Consider the following 16,874-nt stretch of genomic DNA (forward strand, 5'->3'; position numbering starts at 1 on the left):
ACTTAGCAGCACACAGCCCTATTGTTCTTAAGCTGCATGAAAGGTGTACTCGATAGCATATTTCATCAGCTTTTAAAACTTTTGAGCATGTTAAGTAACCAGGATCCATTCTCGCATGAACACTGTGAGGAAACCTTCCTTCCCAAAGATGACTGAGCCTCCCGTGGGGCGCCCAAGCACAACCTGCTGAGGGCAAGGTTCGGCTGTGCCCCCGGGCTGGCCCTCCGAAGGGGGTTTCATGCCCCAGCTCTGCCGGTCGGTAGCACCGGCGGGGCCACGAAGGAAGGCTCTTCAGCCACAGGTCCCAAAAGTTTCGTAAAGCCGTTTTAACGCCTTGCTGGGAGCCCAGGGTTCGGAGGGACTGGCCCGCCGGGCGCCAGATGCCGAGCGGGGAAGAGACTCCTGCCTTCCCTGTGCCAGCCTCGCCTTCCTCCGAGCCTCAGACCTGCCGCCGCCGTGGCTGGCTTCTACGAGGTGCTCAGCGGCTCAGTGCAGGCCTGGGGGTGGCACCTCCTGAAGGTCACCCCGAGTGGCGGCTGAGGCGACAGCTGCTGCCCTCGCTGCCCATTTCGGGCGCTGCCGTCCGGCAGCGAGCGCACTGCCCGGGCCAGGGGCGGCTTTTGGCCCCCGGGGCTGCGGGCGGGGCGCGGTGGTGGTTTCCGCCTGCCCCGGGGAGGCAGCGAAGGGCCGGGGCTTGCACAAGCAACCCCGGGCTCGCCCCTTTCCTCCGTGCCAGGGCGGTCATATGAGCACCGATCGTCGGGCTGGGCGCTCCCGGTACGGCCGACATGGAGCTACGGTGGGGGCGCGCCGCCTGCTCGGCCCTCGGCCTGGCACTGCTCTGCTGCACGCTGGAGGCGGCGCCGGCCGGGCCGCAGCCCCGCTCTGCCGTGGGTGAGTCCAGCGGGGGGGCTGAGCAGCGTGAGTGCGGGCAGGGGCCTGGCCGGGCTCCCATGGAGGACGGGGGAGTGAGGGCGGCCTGGCTGAAGGAGGCCCGGCGAAGGGACGGCGCTTGCCCCGCCGTGCTGCGGGGGAGGCTGTGGGTACGTGCTCGCCGCAGTTGCTTCTTTCCTCCCGCCTCGCTGTGGCCCGCACATAGACTGCTGCGGTGGTACTCGCTGTCCCCGCCGGCTTCGGCTTCGTGTGGCTCCGTGGATAAGGGGTACTAGCGGTACAGGTGGTGGTGGTGGGGTTTACACAGGTTTAGTTAGCCAGGGCAGGCCGGCCCCCGGGAGAGTGGTGGGCGAGGTGAGCCCAGCCTTTGGCAGGTGTCCCGAGATAGGCACTGTAAACATGAAATTCAGCTTCTCTGCGGCCAGCAAACATACTCTTCCTGGTGTGATTAGTGTACAGCAGCGTGTGCAGGTGAGTGCCGAGCATGGCTTCCACAGGATTTTCATCCCCGTGACTCAGACGTGCCTCAGAGCAAGCAGCAGCATCCAGGTGTCTTTCTGTCTCCTGTTGGTGGGAGCCACGGTGCTGCAGGCTTCAAAGATCGCAGTGGTCGTTGGTTCCTGACATAAAATTCCACGGGGTCTGTTGAGGGTATATCTGCTGTGTCACCGTGTGAGCATGTGGCCTTGGGGAAGATGTGTTGGCATCTCCCAGTTTCACAACTAGCAGATATCACATGCCTTCGAAACCCACAGGAAGAAACAACCTTTGAAACCCACAGGAAGAAACAACTATTATTATACATGAAATTTAACACCTGGTAGTCTAATGCAAGCTTAAAGCACCTTGTTCACCATATTCCTACACTTCTCATCTCCTTTTTCCCATGCAGTGCTAAATAGCAGTGGCTGGGAATGTGTCAGCCTGGAAGGCAGTGAGTAGGTAAGGCTGACACCTTCTCACCTGAGTGAGAATGGTCTCTTTGCTACTGCTGCTGTTAGGGAGAAGGAATGCTTTGAAATTTTCTGCACACATGCTGTTTGTTGCTTTTCCTTTTAGACTGCAGTCTTTTATAGTACCTTCCAGCAAAGGAAGGCCTGGAAAAATAATTAAAATGCAACTCCCTTTCCTTTCAGGTGGTGTGAAGAAGTCCTTCTATTGTCTCCTCTACTCTTCAATTTCCAGATTGCTGTTAATGAAAAGGAGCTGATTTTCCAGTCTCTACTGGTCTCCACTTTTTTTAGTCTACTGAATACCTTAAACCTATGCCTCTGCTTCTGTCTTCAATTTTTCTAAGCAATCTACATGAAGAACTCATGACAGGAAGGCAGAACTCACCTACACTTGTCAGATGGGCTGATCAACAATGTGTTCAATTTATTCTCCTTTCCAAAATGTGCAAAGGGCAGTAGCAGTAGAGACACTGGAGCAAATCTGGTGTTAGCCATGTATATCCAGTTCAAATGCAAATAATACATTGTTGTTTAATCTCTGTTCTCTGAAAACAGGGCAGTTCTGGCATGTGTCTGACCTACATTTAGATCCGACTTACCACATTACCCCCGATCGCACCAAGGTTTGTTCCTCTTCCAAAGGAGCCAATGCCTCCAACCCAGGCCCTTTTGGAGACTTTTTGTGTGATTCTCCGTATCAGCTTATTTTGTCAGCATTTGCCTTCATGAAGGATTCAAAACAGCAGGCTTCATTCATAATTTGGACAGGGTAAGTGCTCAGGACACTCTGCGGTTAAAGCTTTAGGCAGCTGAATTAACCATAATTCAGATCACAGTATAACTTAGGTTGGAAAGGACCTCGAGGATCATCGAGTCCAACCTATCAACACAGACCCCATGACTAGACCATGGCACCAAGTGCCACGTCCAATCTCCTCTTGAACGCCTCCAGGGATGGTGACTCCACCACCTCCCTGGGCAGCACATTCCAATGACAAATGACTCGCTCGGTGAAGAACTTCCTCCTCACCTCCAGCCTAAACTTCCCCTGGTGCAGCTTGAGACTGTGTCCTCTTGTTCTGGTGCTGGTTGCCTGGGAAAAGAGACATGACTCGCTGGGTGAAGAACTTCCTCCTCACCTCGAGTCTAAACCTCCCCTGGCGAAGCTTGAGACTGTTTGAGACGTTTATATTTGCACCAACAGATCTCATTTTAATATCTCACAGGTCCTGCTTTTAAATAGTCCCTTTAGTTGTCCAGATGGCTAATTAGTGGGAGACTGAGTGAGAAAATAAGTCTTCAGGAACAGATTTTGATCTCTGTCATAATTTCTGGGTATTGTTGGGCAGTCATTGGGACATTTACCACATGAGTGGATTAGTGTGAGCTAATAGAAATGGTGCAGGGAGGGTGAGAAGTGAAGAAAGCAAAAAGGAAATGTCAAAGGAATAGCTGACTGGAACAAGTCATTTTGGGAAGTACTGGATTTTGTAAGTCTTAAGGTCATTAACCCTGAAGTACATTCCCTTTTTACAAAATAGCCAGATTTTCCCTGGTTCTGTAAGAGGTAACCAGAATCAAGCTATGGTTTTGGATGTTTTTTGGGTTTTCAGTGTATAAAATCATTCGGGTTGGGTGCCTGTATGAATTCTAGATCAGAGGCTGAGGGAGGAGGATAACAGTGTCATAGATGCTGTTTCAGTTATTACCTCTCCTAGATGTATTCAGTATTCCTAAGGTTGGAAGAGACCTCAAAGATCATCGAGTCCAACCTGTCACCACAGACCTCATGACTAGAGTAGGGTGCTTCTAAAGACAAAGCATTGTTTCACAGTCCCTCACTGCAATACTTTGTATGTGTGCAGTCTCTGTTGAGTAAAACATTTCCCCTTTCTGTGCTGATTTTCCTGACTAATAAATGGGCATAATAATACTACTCTGCCATACAAAGGTGTTACTGTGAGGTTTTGTGTGCCTTAGCAGTGGGACTGGAGAAAGAAGTGTGAAAGGGAGGCACATGAGTACCTCAGCAGTACCATGCCCTGTTATTTTATCAGTATTCATTAGTTGACCCTTGTGCCATAGTGAAGTCCTCCATTCTACCATTGTGTGGTTTTTTTCTGTGGTATACATCAAGGGATGATTTATCAGATTAGTGTCTTGGAGTGGCTGTGAGAGCTAGTATGTTAGTGAATGACTGGGGCTTTTTTGCTGGAGAAGTTATATATGTTATTATGTTGCTTGGTTTTCCTGGGAGAAGATATTTAACCCAGACTGCACAACAGCTCCAAGTGGTGGAGCTGAATTCATTTAATGCCTAAGAAATCTTAGTTATGATAAATGTGAATCATAGGACCCACATTAGTCTGTTTGGTTTGGTTTTGTTGGCCAAAAAAAGCCCTGCAGAGAGAGCCTTTTAGACAATTCTGTTCTTTTCATTTATAGAAGTATTGCATGCTACAATGTAGATGTGCTTGCAGATATGCTTTTTTAACCTCTCCTTAGAATCATAGAATCCTTTTGGTTGGAAGAGATCATGAAGTTCAACCATTATCAAACTCTACAAAGTTTGGTGCTGATAAACCTTTCTTATTAAAGCCTTTTCCTTTTTCAGAGATAGCCCTCCTCATGTTCCAGTGCAAGAGCTCTCCACCAAGTTGGTCATCAGCATAATTGGCAATATGAGTGCTACAATTCGTCATTTCTTTCCAGATCTTCAGGTTTTTCCAGCTTTGGGCAATCATGACTACTGGCCACAGGTAAAACAAGTTAGAACTTAGTTTATGTATCACATTGAGTGTCTTCCTAACCCCTCAGAAAGCAGATGTGAACAATAAGAGTTACATTGGTGTTCCTCAAAGCTTAGAACTACCAGATCTCAGTATAGTTAGTACACATTTTGTCTTTCTGTGTTAAGTCAGGTACATGTGTGCAATGACTTAATCTAATACCAGTGACATCCTCATGGATCTGCTAAGATTCAAGGCCTACTGCTAATGTTTCTGCTGGCATCATGAACTGGCAGTGTGCTCATGCAGCCCAGAAGGCAAATTGTATTCTAGGCTGCATCCAGAGGAGTGTGGCCAGCAGGTCAAGAGAGGGGATTCTGCCCCTTGACTCTGCTCTGGTGAGACCCTGCCTCCAATACTTCATCTAGTTCTGGTGTCCCCAGTATAAGAAAGACACAGAGCTGTTGGAGCAAGTCCAGAGGAGGGCCACAAAGATGACCCAAGGGCTGGATCAGCTCTGCTGTGAGGACAGGCTGAGGGAGCTGGGATTGTTTATCCTGGAGAAGACTCTGGGGGGAACCTTAGAGCTGCCTTCCAATAGCTGAAGGGATCCTACAGGAAGGCTGCAAACTGACTTTTCATAAGGATGTCTAGGAATAGGACAAGGGGCAACAGTTTTAAGCTGAGGGAGAGTAGGGTTAGACTGGATCTTAGGAAGTTCTTTAGTACAAGGATGGTGGAACTCTGGAACAGGCTGCCCGGAGAGATTCATTCAAAGGCAGGTTGGATGAGGCCTTGAGCAGCTGAGTCTGGTTGAGAGATGTCCATGCCCATGGCAGGGAGGTTGGAGTAGAATGATCTCTGAGGTCCCTTCCAACCTAAGCCATTCTATGATTCTGTGGTTTTTCTTCCCATGGCAGAATTTGAGTTACATTCTCATGGTTTTGCCACTGTTCTGAAAAATATGTCTGATTTTTCCTCTCCTTTTTGGACACTTAGAAATATTTGCACTGATGATTTACTGGCTATGTGGGTGATTGCAGCTGAGGACAGTGCTTTTGCACTTGTTGTGTTCTGTGAATATTGTTCTTGGCATAGCTCAAAAGTAAACAGTTGCTTCATGTGTCTGTCCTTTAAAGCATATCGTGGGTTGATCTGGCAGCATGGAGGACTGAGAGGCAAATCCTGTCACTGGGTCTGAGGGAATCAGAAGGATCAGGTCAGCTAAAGTTTTGTTTGAAATACCTAATGGGAATTCAGTAACGTCCTTTCCACACCCTCAAAAGACTTTTATTCCAGCTTTCTAGGTTATTCATTAGGCCTGCCAGGTAATTGTAATTAGTGGTTGTATCATTGCTGGAGTTAGAGGTTCCCAAATCAGGGAGTGACTGAGGTGGTTAGAGAGAAGCAAGGGAAATGTGAGAGGCAAAAGAAGAGCTAAGCATACCTTGGAAATGTAAGCACACAAACCAAGCTGCTTTCTTCATTTTTCTTGTGTTCTTAACTCTGGTAGTGGAGCTTCAGCTTGACATAGGCACTGATAGGGACCAGGCTGATTCACCAGAAACCACTGGTAAAGTTATTTTGATAAATAACAGCTTAACTGAAGTCTCAGTCAGTGGTTTAGTATTTGGTTGGCTGGTGTGTGTTTGGTTTTGGTTTTGGTTTGTTTTCTTTTTAAGTCTTAACAGAGACTAGTGGTCATTGAGCAGTCTTTGATATAGAAGGGGAAAAAGTCTCTATGCATTAACCTTGTAGACAAACAATGTAGTATTTCTTTCCAACAAATTTGACTTGTGTTTGATGATCAGGAGGGGCAGATGGGCAGCAAATAGTATTTTGAAGCAGGCTTGTGGCTGGAATAATTGTTGCCATTCTCTCTGCACAAAACCACCCAGGAGTGTTTCTCTGATACCTGGGCTTTGCAAGTGGCAGGCTTCACTGAAGTGCAAAACTGAGGCACTTTCTGTTACTGTTTCAAAAAGACCATGAGATCAGAAGTTCCCCACTATTGGGTCATTTCAGGCTGTTGGATTTTTTTGTGATGACATTGCTGGTTTTCATATCCCTGTGCTTGGCAAAAGTCCTATGGGCTGGAAGCGACGTGGATCAAGCCACACACTGCAGGCCGTTGCACAGCAAGGATTAAAGCTTTGTGCTCACCATGTACCAAAGAACTTTATTGCTCTCTGTTGTGTTCTGACCTGTCCCATCTAAACAGTTTAACAGTCCTGGGTGATTTTTCTTGCAGAGCCTGTTAGAAGTACTACTCAGGGTCATCAAGCCTTGGGGTACCTTGCAGGTCATATGTTGTAACCTCTGTCTTTTTGCATAGTCTTACTTGTTTCACACCCTTAACCCTGCTTAAAATGAATTCCTAAACTGCTGTCTAATCCACAAGTTCACAGAGCACTTCATGTGCCTGGGTCTAGACCACCTTCAGGCCATAGTGTGGCCTCTTATCTGAAATCAGGTTTTGCTCTGTCTGTTAGTGACTGTTAGCTGAGGCAAGCAGCAAACATCTGAACAGCCTTCTGATTGCACTGCTCCTAGACACAGACCTGGTGCCTAAGCCTCTAACAACGCAGGGGTAGTTTCAAAGTTCTTAGAAAGGTCAAATTTTATGTTTAAGAAAACATGCACTGTAATACTGCTCCTATTTTTTGACCTCTGTGTTTTATTTTGTGGCCCCAAGAATCCAAGCAGCTGTTTTAGGAAAAGCAAGGACAGACTGGCATCTCTCTGTTGGGGTTAGATGAGAATATGGTTCTTGGGCAGCAGAGTGCTACAGGTGGGAAAAAACATTGACAAAGCTCTTATTTTGTGTTTTAGATTCTTTGTTGCTAGAAGTACAAGGTATGGATGTGGCTCTGAGCAACCTGATCTAGTGTGAGGGGTCCCTGCCCATGGCAGGGGGGGGTTGGAACTAGATGATCCTTGAGGTCCCTTCCAACCCTGGCAATTCTATGATTCTATATCCTGGAGATACTTGGGAATTTCACCATAGAATGTCTCTGAAGGCTGTTAGTGGAGTTTTGGGTAGCTGCTGTGAACCCCAAGCTGCTTGAAAAATTCACTGGCTGCAAAAGACTTTGGTTTTAGTCTTTGAAACTGAAGTGTATGTATGTATTAATATTGCACAATGCATGGCTTTCCACTCTGCTATGCTCCCAGGGCCTGAAATATTTGTGGCCTTAGTTTATCAGTGTATTAACAAAGCCATGCAGTCAGTTGGGATTAGATTTAGGCATTTGTTCCTGATCAGCCATACTGCATGTTCAGGAACTTTGTCTTCCTTTCTTGAGTTCCTCCTGGTGGTGACTGGATTCTCTTACATGGATGTAAGAGGGAGGGGGAATAATTTAGTGACTTTGTTTGTTTGTTGGTTTTTTTGTTTGCATGTTTGAATGCTAAGACTTAGGCAAGTTCTACTCTGTCACAGGATCAGCTCCCTGTAACTACCAGTGAAGTTTACAATGCTGTAGCAGATTTCTGGAAACCTTGGCTGACTGATGAAGCAATCAATACCTTCAGAAAAGGTAAAATATGCCAGTAAAGCATTGTAAAGCTAGGGCTTAGAAAAACTCATGTTTCTATAGATCTGGCCCATTTGTTTAACTAAGTCTCCTGGAATGAATCACCACAATGGATTATCTGTAATGCTTCTCCTGGAAGAAGTTACTTGTCTTCAGGGTACATTTATTCTCTTCTCATTTATCCTCTTCTTGCAGTATTACTGGGTTTTTTACCAATGCATGTGAAAGATTCTACTGCCTTCAAGACCTCATAATACTCTTTAGATAAAGGCATGAGATGCATGGTTGTTAAAAAATTGATGAAATATTGGTTCTGTTTTGCTATCTCTGTATTTCAGGGCATACTGATTAGGCACATGCTTGGTTCAAGCTAGGATAGCACATAGTCTTGGTGATTTTACTGTTAATTGCATCATACGTGTGTCCAACTTACTAACCTGGGAGAATATTGACATCATAATTATGAGGTCAATATTATTATGACATTATTATTAGGATGATGATCATTATTTCAACCATAATGATTGGAAAGTTCAACCAATTTCCAATCCACTCAGACATTAGGGATTTAGGTGTTTAATACATGGTGGTGTGTCCTGAATGAGAAGGAACTGTGAGTAAGAGTGGAAGGATAAACTCAAATAGGAAACATAAAGGGGCAGACCTGAAGTTAAGGTCTGTTGTTATAGATTTATTGCCATGGCTCCACTGAAGTCCCTGTACTAAGAAAATTGCACACATAAGGAAGCTCTGTGTAGGAGACTTTCAGGAGCTTGGATCACAAACCATGATCTTTTCTTTGTATCCCACTGTGAAGTTTAGTGACTTTCAAAGTACAAGGCTACTCAATTCAAACAGTTCTTCTTTACAGAATCAGAGTCACAGAATCATCAAGGTTGGAAGAGACCTCAAAGATAATCAAGTCCAACCTGTCACCCAACACCTCATGACTAGACCATGGCACCAAGTGCCACATCCAATCCCCTCTTGAATACCTCCAGGGATGGTGACTCCACCACCTCCCTGGGCAGCACATTCCAATGGCTAACAACTCTCTCTGGGAAGAACTTTCTCCTCACCTCCAGCCTAAACTTCCCCTGGCACAGCTTGAGACTGTATCCTCTTGTTCTGGTGCTGGTTGCTTGGGAGAAGAGACCAACCCCCACCTGGCTACAACCACCCTTCAGGTAGTTGTAGAGAGCAATAAGGTCACCCCTGAGCCTCCTCTTCTCCAGGCTAAACAATCCCAGCTCACTCAGCCTCTCCACGCAGGGCTTGTGCTCCAGGCCTCTCCCCAGCCTCATTGCCCTTCTCTGGACACGTTCAGGAGTCTCAATGTCCTTCTTAAATTGAGGGGCCCAGAACTGGACGCATTATGCAAGGTGTGGCCTACAGTTCTTCTTTAGTAGAGACAAAGTATAATTGGACTCAATCTTAAAGGTCTTTTCCAACCAAAACAATTCTGTGAGTCTGTGAATTCCTGGAGGAACCAATGTGTCTGCAGCATTTCAAGAAATGTGCATTTCCTAACAATCCTCTCTCAGTGTGGAAGAAATGTTACAGGTCACTTTTTGTGTGTTAGCTGGATAATGGCATCTGCAAACTGCCAGATAAACACAATGACCAGCTACAGGCAAGAACTCATAACAAATTCAGCGTTGACTTCTACTAAAATACTGTTAAAAACAGATTCTTAAGATGTCCTGTTGTGATAAGGTGATGCATGCCTTGAATAAACATGCCCTGTTCCATTTGATCAGGGTGATAAGGCTGCACACTTGGTCAGTGCTGTGCTTGCATGCTAAAGTTGTGCCTTTTTTCAAGTGATGTTGGTTTTATTTTCACAGGTGGCTTCTACACTCAGCTGTTTGAATCCAGTGACCTCTCTCAACCACTCAGGATAATCAGTCTGAACACAAATTTGTATTACAGCCCCAACACTGTGACTGTGAATATCACTGACCCAGCCAACCAGTTTGCCTGGCTGGAGGGAATACTGGAAACCTCTTCACAAAAGAAGGAAAAGGTAGGGACTGTGAGGTTAGGGACTGTGAGGTTTAGGTTGGACTTTATGATCACAGTATCACAGTATAACTAAGGTTGGAAGAGACCTCGAGGATCATCGAGTCCAACCTATCAACACAAACCCCATGGCTAGACCATGGCACCAAGTGCCACATCCAATCTCCTCTTGAACGCCTCCAGGGACGGTGACTCCACCACCTCCCTGGGCAGCACATTCCAATGACGAACGACTCGCTCGGTCTTTTCCAACCTGGTTTGTTCTGTTCTGTTCTATTCTAAGCCCATGAGCATTATTGGTTTAAACTTTGAAAAGGAAAAGAAAAAACATGTAAAAAGGAATAGAATAGAATAGAATAGAATAGACCAGACCAGACCAGACCAGGCTGGAAGAGACCTTCAAGATCATCGCGTCCAACCTATCATCCAACACCACCTAATCAACTAAACCATGCAACCAAGCACCCTGTCAAGTCTCCTCCTGAACATCTCCAGTGATGGCAACTCCACCACCTCCCCAGACAGCACATTCCAATGGGCAATCACTCTCTCTGTGTAAAACTTCCTCCTGACCTCCAGCCTAAACCTCCCCTGGTGCAGCCTGAGACTGTGTCCTCTTGTTCTGGTACTGGTAGCCTGGGAGAAGAGACCAACCTCTGCCTGTCTACAGCCTCCCTTCAGGTAGTTGTAGAGAGCAATAAGGTCACCCCTGAGCCTCCTCTTCTCCAGGCTAAGCAACCCCAGCTCCCTCAGCCTCTCCTCATAGGGCTTGTGCTCCAAACCCTTCCCCAGCTTTGTTGCCCTTCTCCGGACACGTTCCAGCAAGTCAACCTCCTTCCTAAACTGAGGGGCCCAGAACTGGGCACAGGACTCGAGGTGTGGCCTAACCACTGAAAATATAAACATGATTTTAGAAGAATCTTACTGCTGACAGAGATACTACAAAAGTGAAAAAGTCTCATTGCTGAAAGAATATTTTCTTGCACATTATGCTGCAACAATTAATGAGAGTTGATTGCAGCTTCACCAATTATACAGTAAAATATCTTTGCTTTCTTCCAGTGTAAATACTGTGCAAATCAGGATGAGAATGCTTAACAGTTTCACTTTGTTTCTGCCTCTTTTTACTTACAGCCTTTAATTTTAAAGTCAAACTATGCACCCTTGGTCTGAGACAAAAGCTACCATGTGTAATTCATATTTTTGTGTACCAAAAGTAGGAATTGGGAAGGAGTTTGTCAACCACAAAACCTATCCAAGCTGCAGCAGTTGCTGTGATTTGAGTATTAAGTTGTCTTATAATACTTGGGTTTTGAAGGGAGGATGTAAATTGTTGGCACATGTTTGTTTGATTGGGCAGGGATTGGACCATCCTCTGGCCAGAAGAAGTGTTTAATTTGAACCATGCTTGCATTTTGCTGCAGTGGTGCAATTTAAAACGTAGAGTTGGGAGAAAGGGGAGGTGTCCCTTCCTTATACAACCCTGAAGCATGCTAGCTGGTGTCTGCAGCTGAAACCAAGTCTTGACATCAGACAGAAGGGTTTTAACCAGTTCTGTTTCTGGTGACTGACCATGCAGGCTCTGTGGTTTTCTAAATGAAGTTTTGATTACCATCCCCTTGAGATGCCAAATAGTAAGTCTTGCCCTAGGAGCTTCTTTCTTACATGTGATATAATTGATCCATTTTTCCTTTTGTCCTAAAATCACAGAATCAGTCAGGGTTGGAAGGGACCACAAGGATCATCTAGTTCCAACCCTCCTGCCATGGGCAGGGACACCTCACACTAGATCAGGCTGGCCAGAGCCTCATCCAGCCTGGGCTTAAACACTTCCAGGGCTGGGGCCCCAACCACCTCCCTGGACAACCCATTCCAGGGCTTCACTACTCTCATGGTGAAGAACTTCTTCCTTACATCCAGTCTGAATCACATAGAGACTTCTCAGAACTCTTTCCCAAGAATATACTGAACTCACTAAAAATATCTATTCAGTTTGTCCTGTTAGGAATGCAAATGTTCTGACTGCTTGTGTTTTTGTATAACAAAACTGTGGTGATCTATAGCTTTCAGAATGCTTGTCTGAAAGCATTATTATGCTCTGCTCTTGTGAGGCCTTGCCTCGAATGCTGTGTCCAGTTCTGGTGTCCTCAGCATAAAGACACAGAGCTGTTGGAGTGAGTCCAGAGGAGGCCACAAAGGTGATCCAAGGCATGCAACACTTCTGCTATGAGGGTAGGCTGAGGGAGCTGGGGTTCAGCCTAGGGAAGAGAAGACTCGGAGGGGACCTAAGATCTGCTTTCCTATACCTGAAGGGATCCTACAAGAAGGCTGAAGAGGGACTTTTTATGACGACATCTAGTGATAGGACAAGGGAGAATGGCTTTAAGCTGAGGGAGGAGAGAAGCTTTAGGCTGGATCTTAGGAAGAAGTTCTTCAGTGTGTGCATGGTGAGACTGAAACACATTGCCCAGAGAAGTTGTGGATGCCCCGCCCCAAAGTTGTTCAAGACCAGGTTGGATGAGGCCTTAAGCAGCCAAGTTTAGTTGAGAGATGTCCCTGCCCATGGCAGGGAGGTTAGAGTAGATGATCTCTGAGGTCCCCTCCAACTTAAGCCATCCTATGATGATTACAGAGTTTCAGTCCTATGATTGTCAGGAAGTTTTGGTAACCATTTCTAAGTTACAGCTATAAGTAAAGGTTGCTAATTGTGCTTCCTGTGCCTAATTCCATAGGTGTATATAATAGGACACGTGCCAGTGGGATACCTGCCGTTTGCCAAGAACATCACAGCTATGAGGGAGCACTACAACGAGAGGCTGGTGAAGATCTTCCGCAAGTACAGCAGCGTCATCGCGGGGCAGTTCTTTGGGCACACACACAGAGACAGTGTCATGGTCCTCCTGGATGAGGAAGGTAATGATGCTTGCTGAACCCTTCATCTGCTTTTCTGCAGTGAAAGCAAATTAGTTCTTCCTTGCATGTGCTAACTAGTTAGCCTCTCTTAACAAATAACTGAGGAGAGAAACTGGGAAATCCTGCTGCTTATCCACAAGAGCTCAGGCCTCAAAGAGTCCCTGGGTTTTCCAGAGATAAGCTTGCAAGGCAGCCTGGCTTTTTGTGGAGCTCAGAAGAGACTTCCCCAAGCTACCTCTTTTTTAATTTTTTTTCATTTTATTTTAATGAATGCTCATGCCTAGACAAGAATTCTTGGTCTCTCCTCTCCCCTCTCTCAGTGACATGGGCCAATTATACTAGCCAGTTGCTATTGTGTAATGTGTCAAAGGGAATGTTCTCAGGCCAACTAGACATGCTCTGTGTTCTTGTGTTTCCTGCATCATTACTGTGCCTCTCTGCTGAGCTCCCTGCTGCTTCAAAGTTAATTAAGATAAGGGTAAGCAGGAGGCAGGGGAAAGAAAGTCTCTGCCTGTTGCATCTCTTAGATCAGCTAATTTCCCTTCAAGGAAAGCACCCGGGTTTGAAAGTGTTGTTTATGGCTTTGAAATTCCTTTGTTTAAAGCATGGGCATGGCTGTGTGGAAGACTCTAACATCTTTAACAGAAGATCTCTAACAGGTAACTGGATAGGAATTTGTGTCTGTACCATGGAAAAGTGAGAAGTCCATTTCTTTGGTTGGTGAAAATACCCAAATGGCTCTTTTGCTAATAGTTTTATAGGAGCACATGAAAGCAATGCCCAAAAGGCTGACTGGAGTGACAGTATTCTAAGTCATTTACCTTTTCACATGGAATAGGGATCCAGCTCTAGTGAAGGAACTGCCATTTTACTAACTGGTGTTCAGGGTGGTCTTATACCTACATGTTTTTTGTGTCTTGTCCTAGTTGTGCATGAAGTCATCATCTCTACTGCAAATTTCACTGAGGCCAGACTGCTCTTGGTGCCCTGCATTACAGTTGGCACATGCAAGTAACTGCTTCTAAATAATTGGAATAAATTTGCATGATTCCACAAAATGTGAGCAGTGACCTTGCAGGATTCCCTGTATCTGAATGCAGTTTGTGTTCATCTGTGTGGTTTTAGGCTGTCTTCTCTTGGTGCTGTTCTCCTCTTGATAAAATGCCAGAGAATTCAGGATAAATGTTAAACTGTAGCCAGCATCAGTGTGCTGAGGTACAGAGCTAAGTTTTACCTTCCCGAGAAGAATCCACTGATTCCCAAGCTTTCAGAGCTTCTGTAGAGGCTGACCTTGTGGTTTTCACTGCTGTGATGTGGCTGAGAAATGAATAATTAGGGCTTCCTTTTTGTTCCACAGAGAACCTGCATATTCTACTTAAAACCTGTGTACATCTTCATGTTTCATTGCTGCAGGGATTTTTCACATGCTAGGTGCTGGGCAGGTCTGGATGACTGAGATCAGTGTCAGGTGATGATACTTTGTTGTTTGCAGTAGCATTCTAAATACAGAAAGCAACATGTAAATTGCAGCAATTAATAGTCATGAGTATTTCTTCAGCAGAAATATGCCAAGTACAGAGATCTCCCATATAAGCAAGACCATTCTGCACAGGTAATGGATTTGATGGGAAGCCTCTAGTACAGATGAACTTAACTGGCTCACAGTAGAATGTATGCTGGGGTATTTTAGACAGATTTTGGTCTATCCAGTGGAAGTACAGAAGGAATTCACAGTGATGTAACTGACACAGGGGTAAAAAATGCTATGCCAGTCACTCTGGTTCATGCTGTGTTGGTTCTCTACAAAAATATTTGTTTGAGAAGGAAATGATTGAAAGGAAACCATTTCCTCCTCCCTCTTCCCACAGGCAAGCCAGTGAATTCCCTGTTTGTGGCACCTGCTGTAACCCCAGTGAAGAATGTATGGCAAATGGAGTCCAATAACCCTGGTGTCAGATTGTATCAATATAATCTTCTTGATTATAACTTGCTGGTAAGTGAAGATTCTGGGGCCTTGTTTACTGTCATTCAAAACCACAGCACGTTGTCAGCCTCAGTCACACTGTGATTGTTGGTGGGACTTTGCTCACTCTTGGTTTTCTTTCTGGGCAAAGGAAAGGAAATCTGAAAGAGAATTTGGTCAGACTTTCTGTGCCTGCAGGACTGCCCAGCACTTCCTGTTCTCTATGGAATATTCTTACAACATAGACCCAAAGACAGAAATTTCCTGGGCAGTATACTAAAACTATTTAGAGGGAACTCTGCAAAGGCTAAAGAGGCCTGAGCTTGAGGACATAGCAGTGTGGTAAGCTGAGCTTTGGGATGGATTTCCTGAAATGTAGAGGAACAGAGGAAGGAAAGCACTTTTAACCATGTGATGCCTTTCTTAATCATGCATCTTCCTATATAAAGTTCATCATTTTTATAGGGAATTATAGATAAGGAAAATTACAGAAGGAAAATTGAAGACTTCTGTAGTGTCATGTGATTTTTTTTGAGATAAAGTGACTCCAATCTAATTATTGTGGCTCTGAATGACTGGGGGTAGTCTTGCTGTCATTCAGGGTAAAATCTTGACCTTGCTGACTTCGGTGATGGTGTATCCTGCAGCTGGAACTGGGCTTTCTCCCTGGAGACCTATGCTAATGCAGGCTGCTCCTTTCTTGTGCACATTTCACTCCTGCATTTCCATCTCTGTTTCCCTTAAATTCTTTCTGGCCCATTTTGACTCTGTGTCCTTTCTGCCCCACAGCAGCGTCCACAGGAAGCAAGCTTCTGATTTTCACTCTTTTGCCACATTCCTAACGCAGCCATGAGGATAGTCAAGTTTGGTTCAGGGTTTGGACAGGCAAGCCCTCAAACATTGCCACTGCTACCTTTGTGGCTCCCTTTTCCTCCTTCTCCCCATCCCCCCACCATTACTGCACTGCAAGTACCAGTGCTGGGTGTAAGCCCAGCTCTCGGGGTGGGACGTGACCTTCTATTCAGTTGTGATTAATGAGGAGTGACAGCTTCCTAATCAATATATCACTCCAGAGACTTAATGAAGCAGGGAAGAAAGCAATACAGCCATGCCTATTTTTTCCCTTTCTTTCCTATTTTTTTGTTTTTGTTTTAAACTGTAGGATCTTTGGCAGTTTTACTTGGACCTCAGAGATGCAAACAAGAGAAATGAATCAGAGTGGAAACTGGAATACATCCTGACTAAAGCTTATGGCATCGAAGACCTGAAGCCAGAAAGCCTATATGAAATGGCCAAGAAGTTGTCTCTGCCACACAGCACGTTGTTTGAGCAGTACTACAGTAACTTCATTGTAAGTTATGACAAAACCATGGTCTGTGAAGAGGGGTGCAAGACCTGCCAAATCTGTGCCATCCAGTATTTGGATTACTCCTCATACACAGATTGTATCAACCAGAAAGAAGTGTGGAGATGAAGTCTCCACGCAGTTGATGCTGATACTGACTTTAGCCTGTGATTTGAAGAACCTCATCCTTTTGCTCAAGCACTGGCATGCTGTGAGACTTCTGTGAATTTCAGGGGAGCCACAAATCTCCCTAAATCTTTCTTCTTGCAAGCATGTTTTCCTTCCACATATAAATAAAAGTTTATTGGCTCTGTAATAGTGGCCATATACTTTGTTGTTGTTTCAAGTATCCTCTGCTCTCTGTAACAGGCATCCCAGTATGTGGGAATGGAAGTTACTCACACCCTTCTCTGGAAATCAAAGTCTCTTTGCTCAGGCTGTGTAAACGTAGGCAATGCCATTTCAGGCATGGGATTTGTATGGGGGCAGGTTTCAGCCATCTGCTGTCACAATTTGCAA

General features: G+C 45.4%; 1 protein-coding gene across 1 annotated transcript; it reads left to right on the top strand.

Annotated features, from left to right (window-relative positions):
- Positions 1-651: 651 nt before the first annotated feature.
- Positions 652-16,671, top strand: SMPDL3A (sphingomyelin phosphodiesterase acid like 3A). Its single transcript, XM_068162328.1, has 8 exons — positions 652-894; positions 2,403-2,616; positions 4,462-4,606; positions 8,019-8,115; positions 9,960-10,138; positions 12,867-13,047; positions 14,916-15,040; positions 16,173-16,671. Exons 1-8 carry the CDS (start codon positions 789-791, stop codon positions 16,482-16,484), a joined length of 1,359 nt encoding a protein of 452 aa, XP_068018429.1. The 5' UTR covers positions 652-788; the 3' UTR covers positions 16,485-16,671.
- Positions 16,672-16,874: the final 203 nt, after the last annotated feature.

Source organism: Melanerpes formicivorus, unplaced genomic scaffold, assembly GCF_026170545.1.
Source record: "Melanerpes formicivorus ecotype bairdi unplaced genomic scaffold, bMelFor1.0.p_v2 SCAF_63, whole genome shotgun sequence".
NCBI lineage: Eukaryota > Metazoa > Chordata > Aves > Piciformes > Picidae > Melanerpes > Melanerpes formicivorus.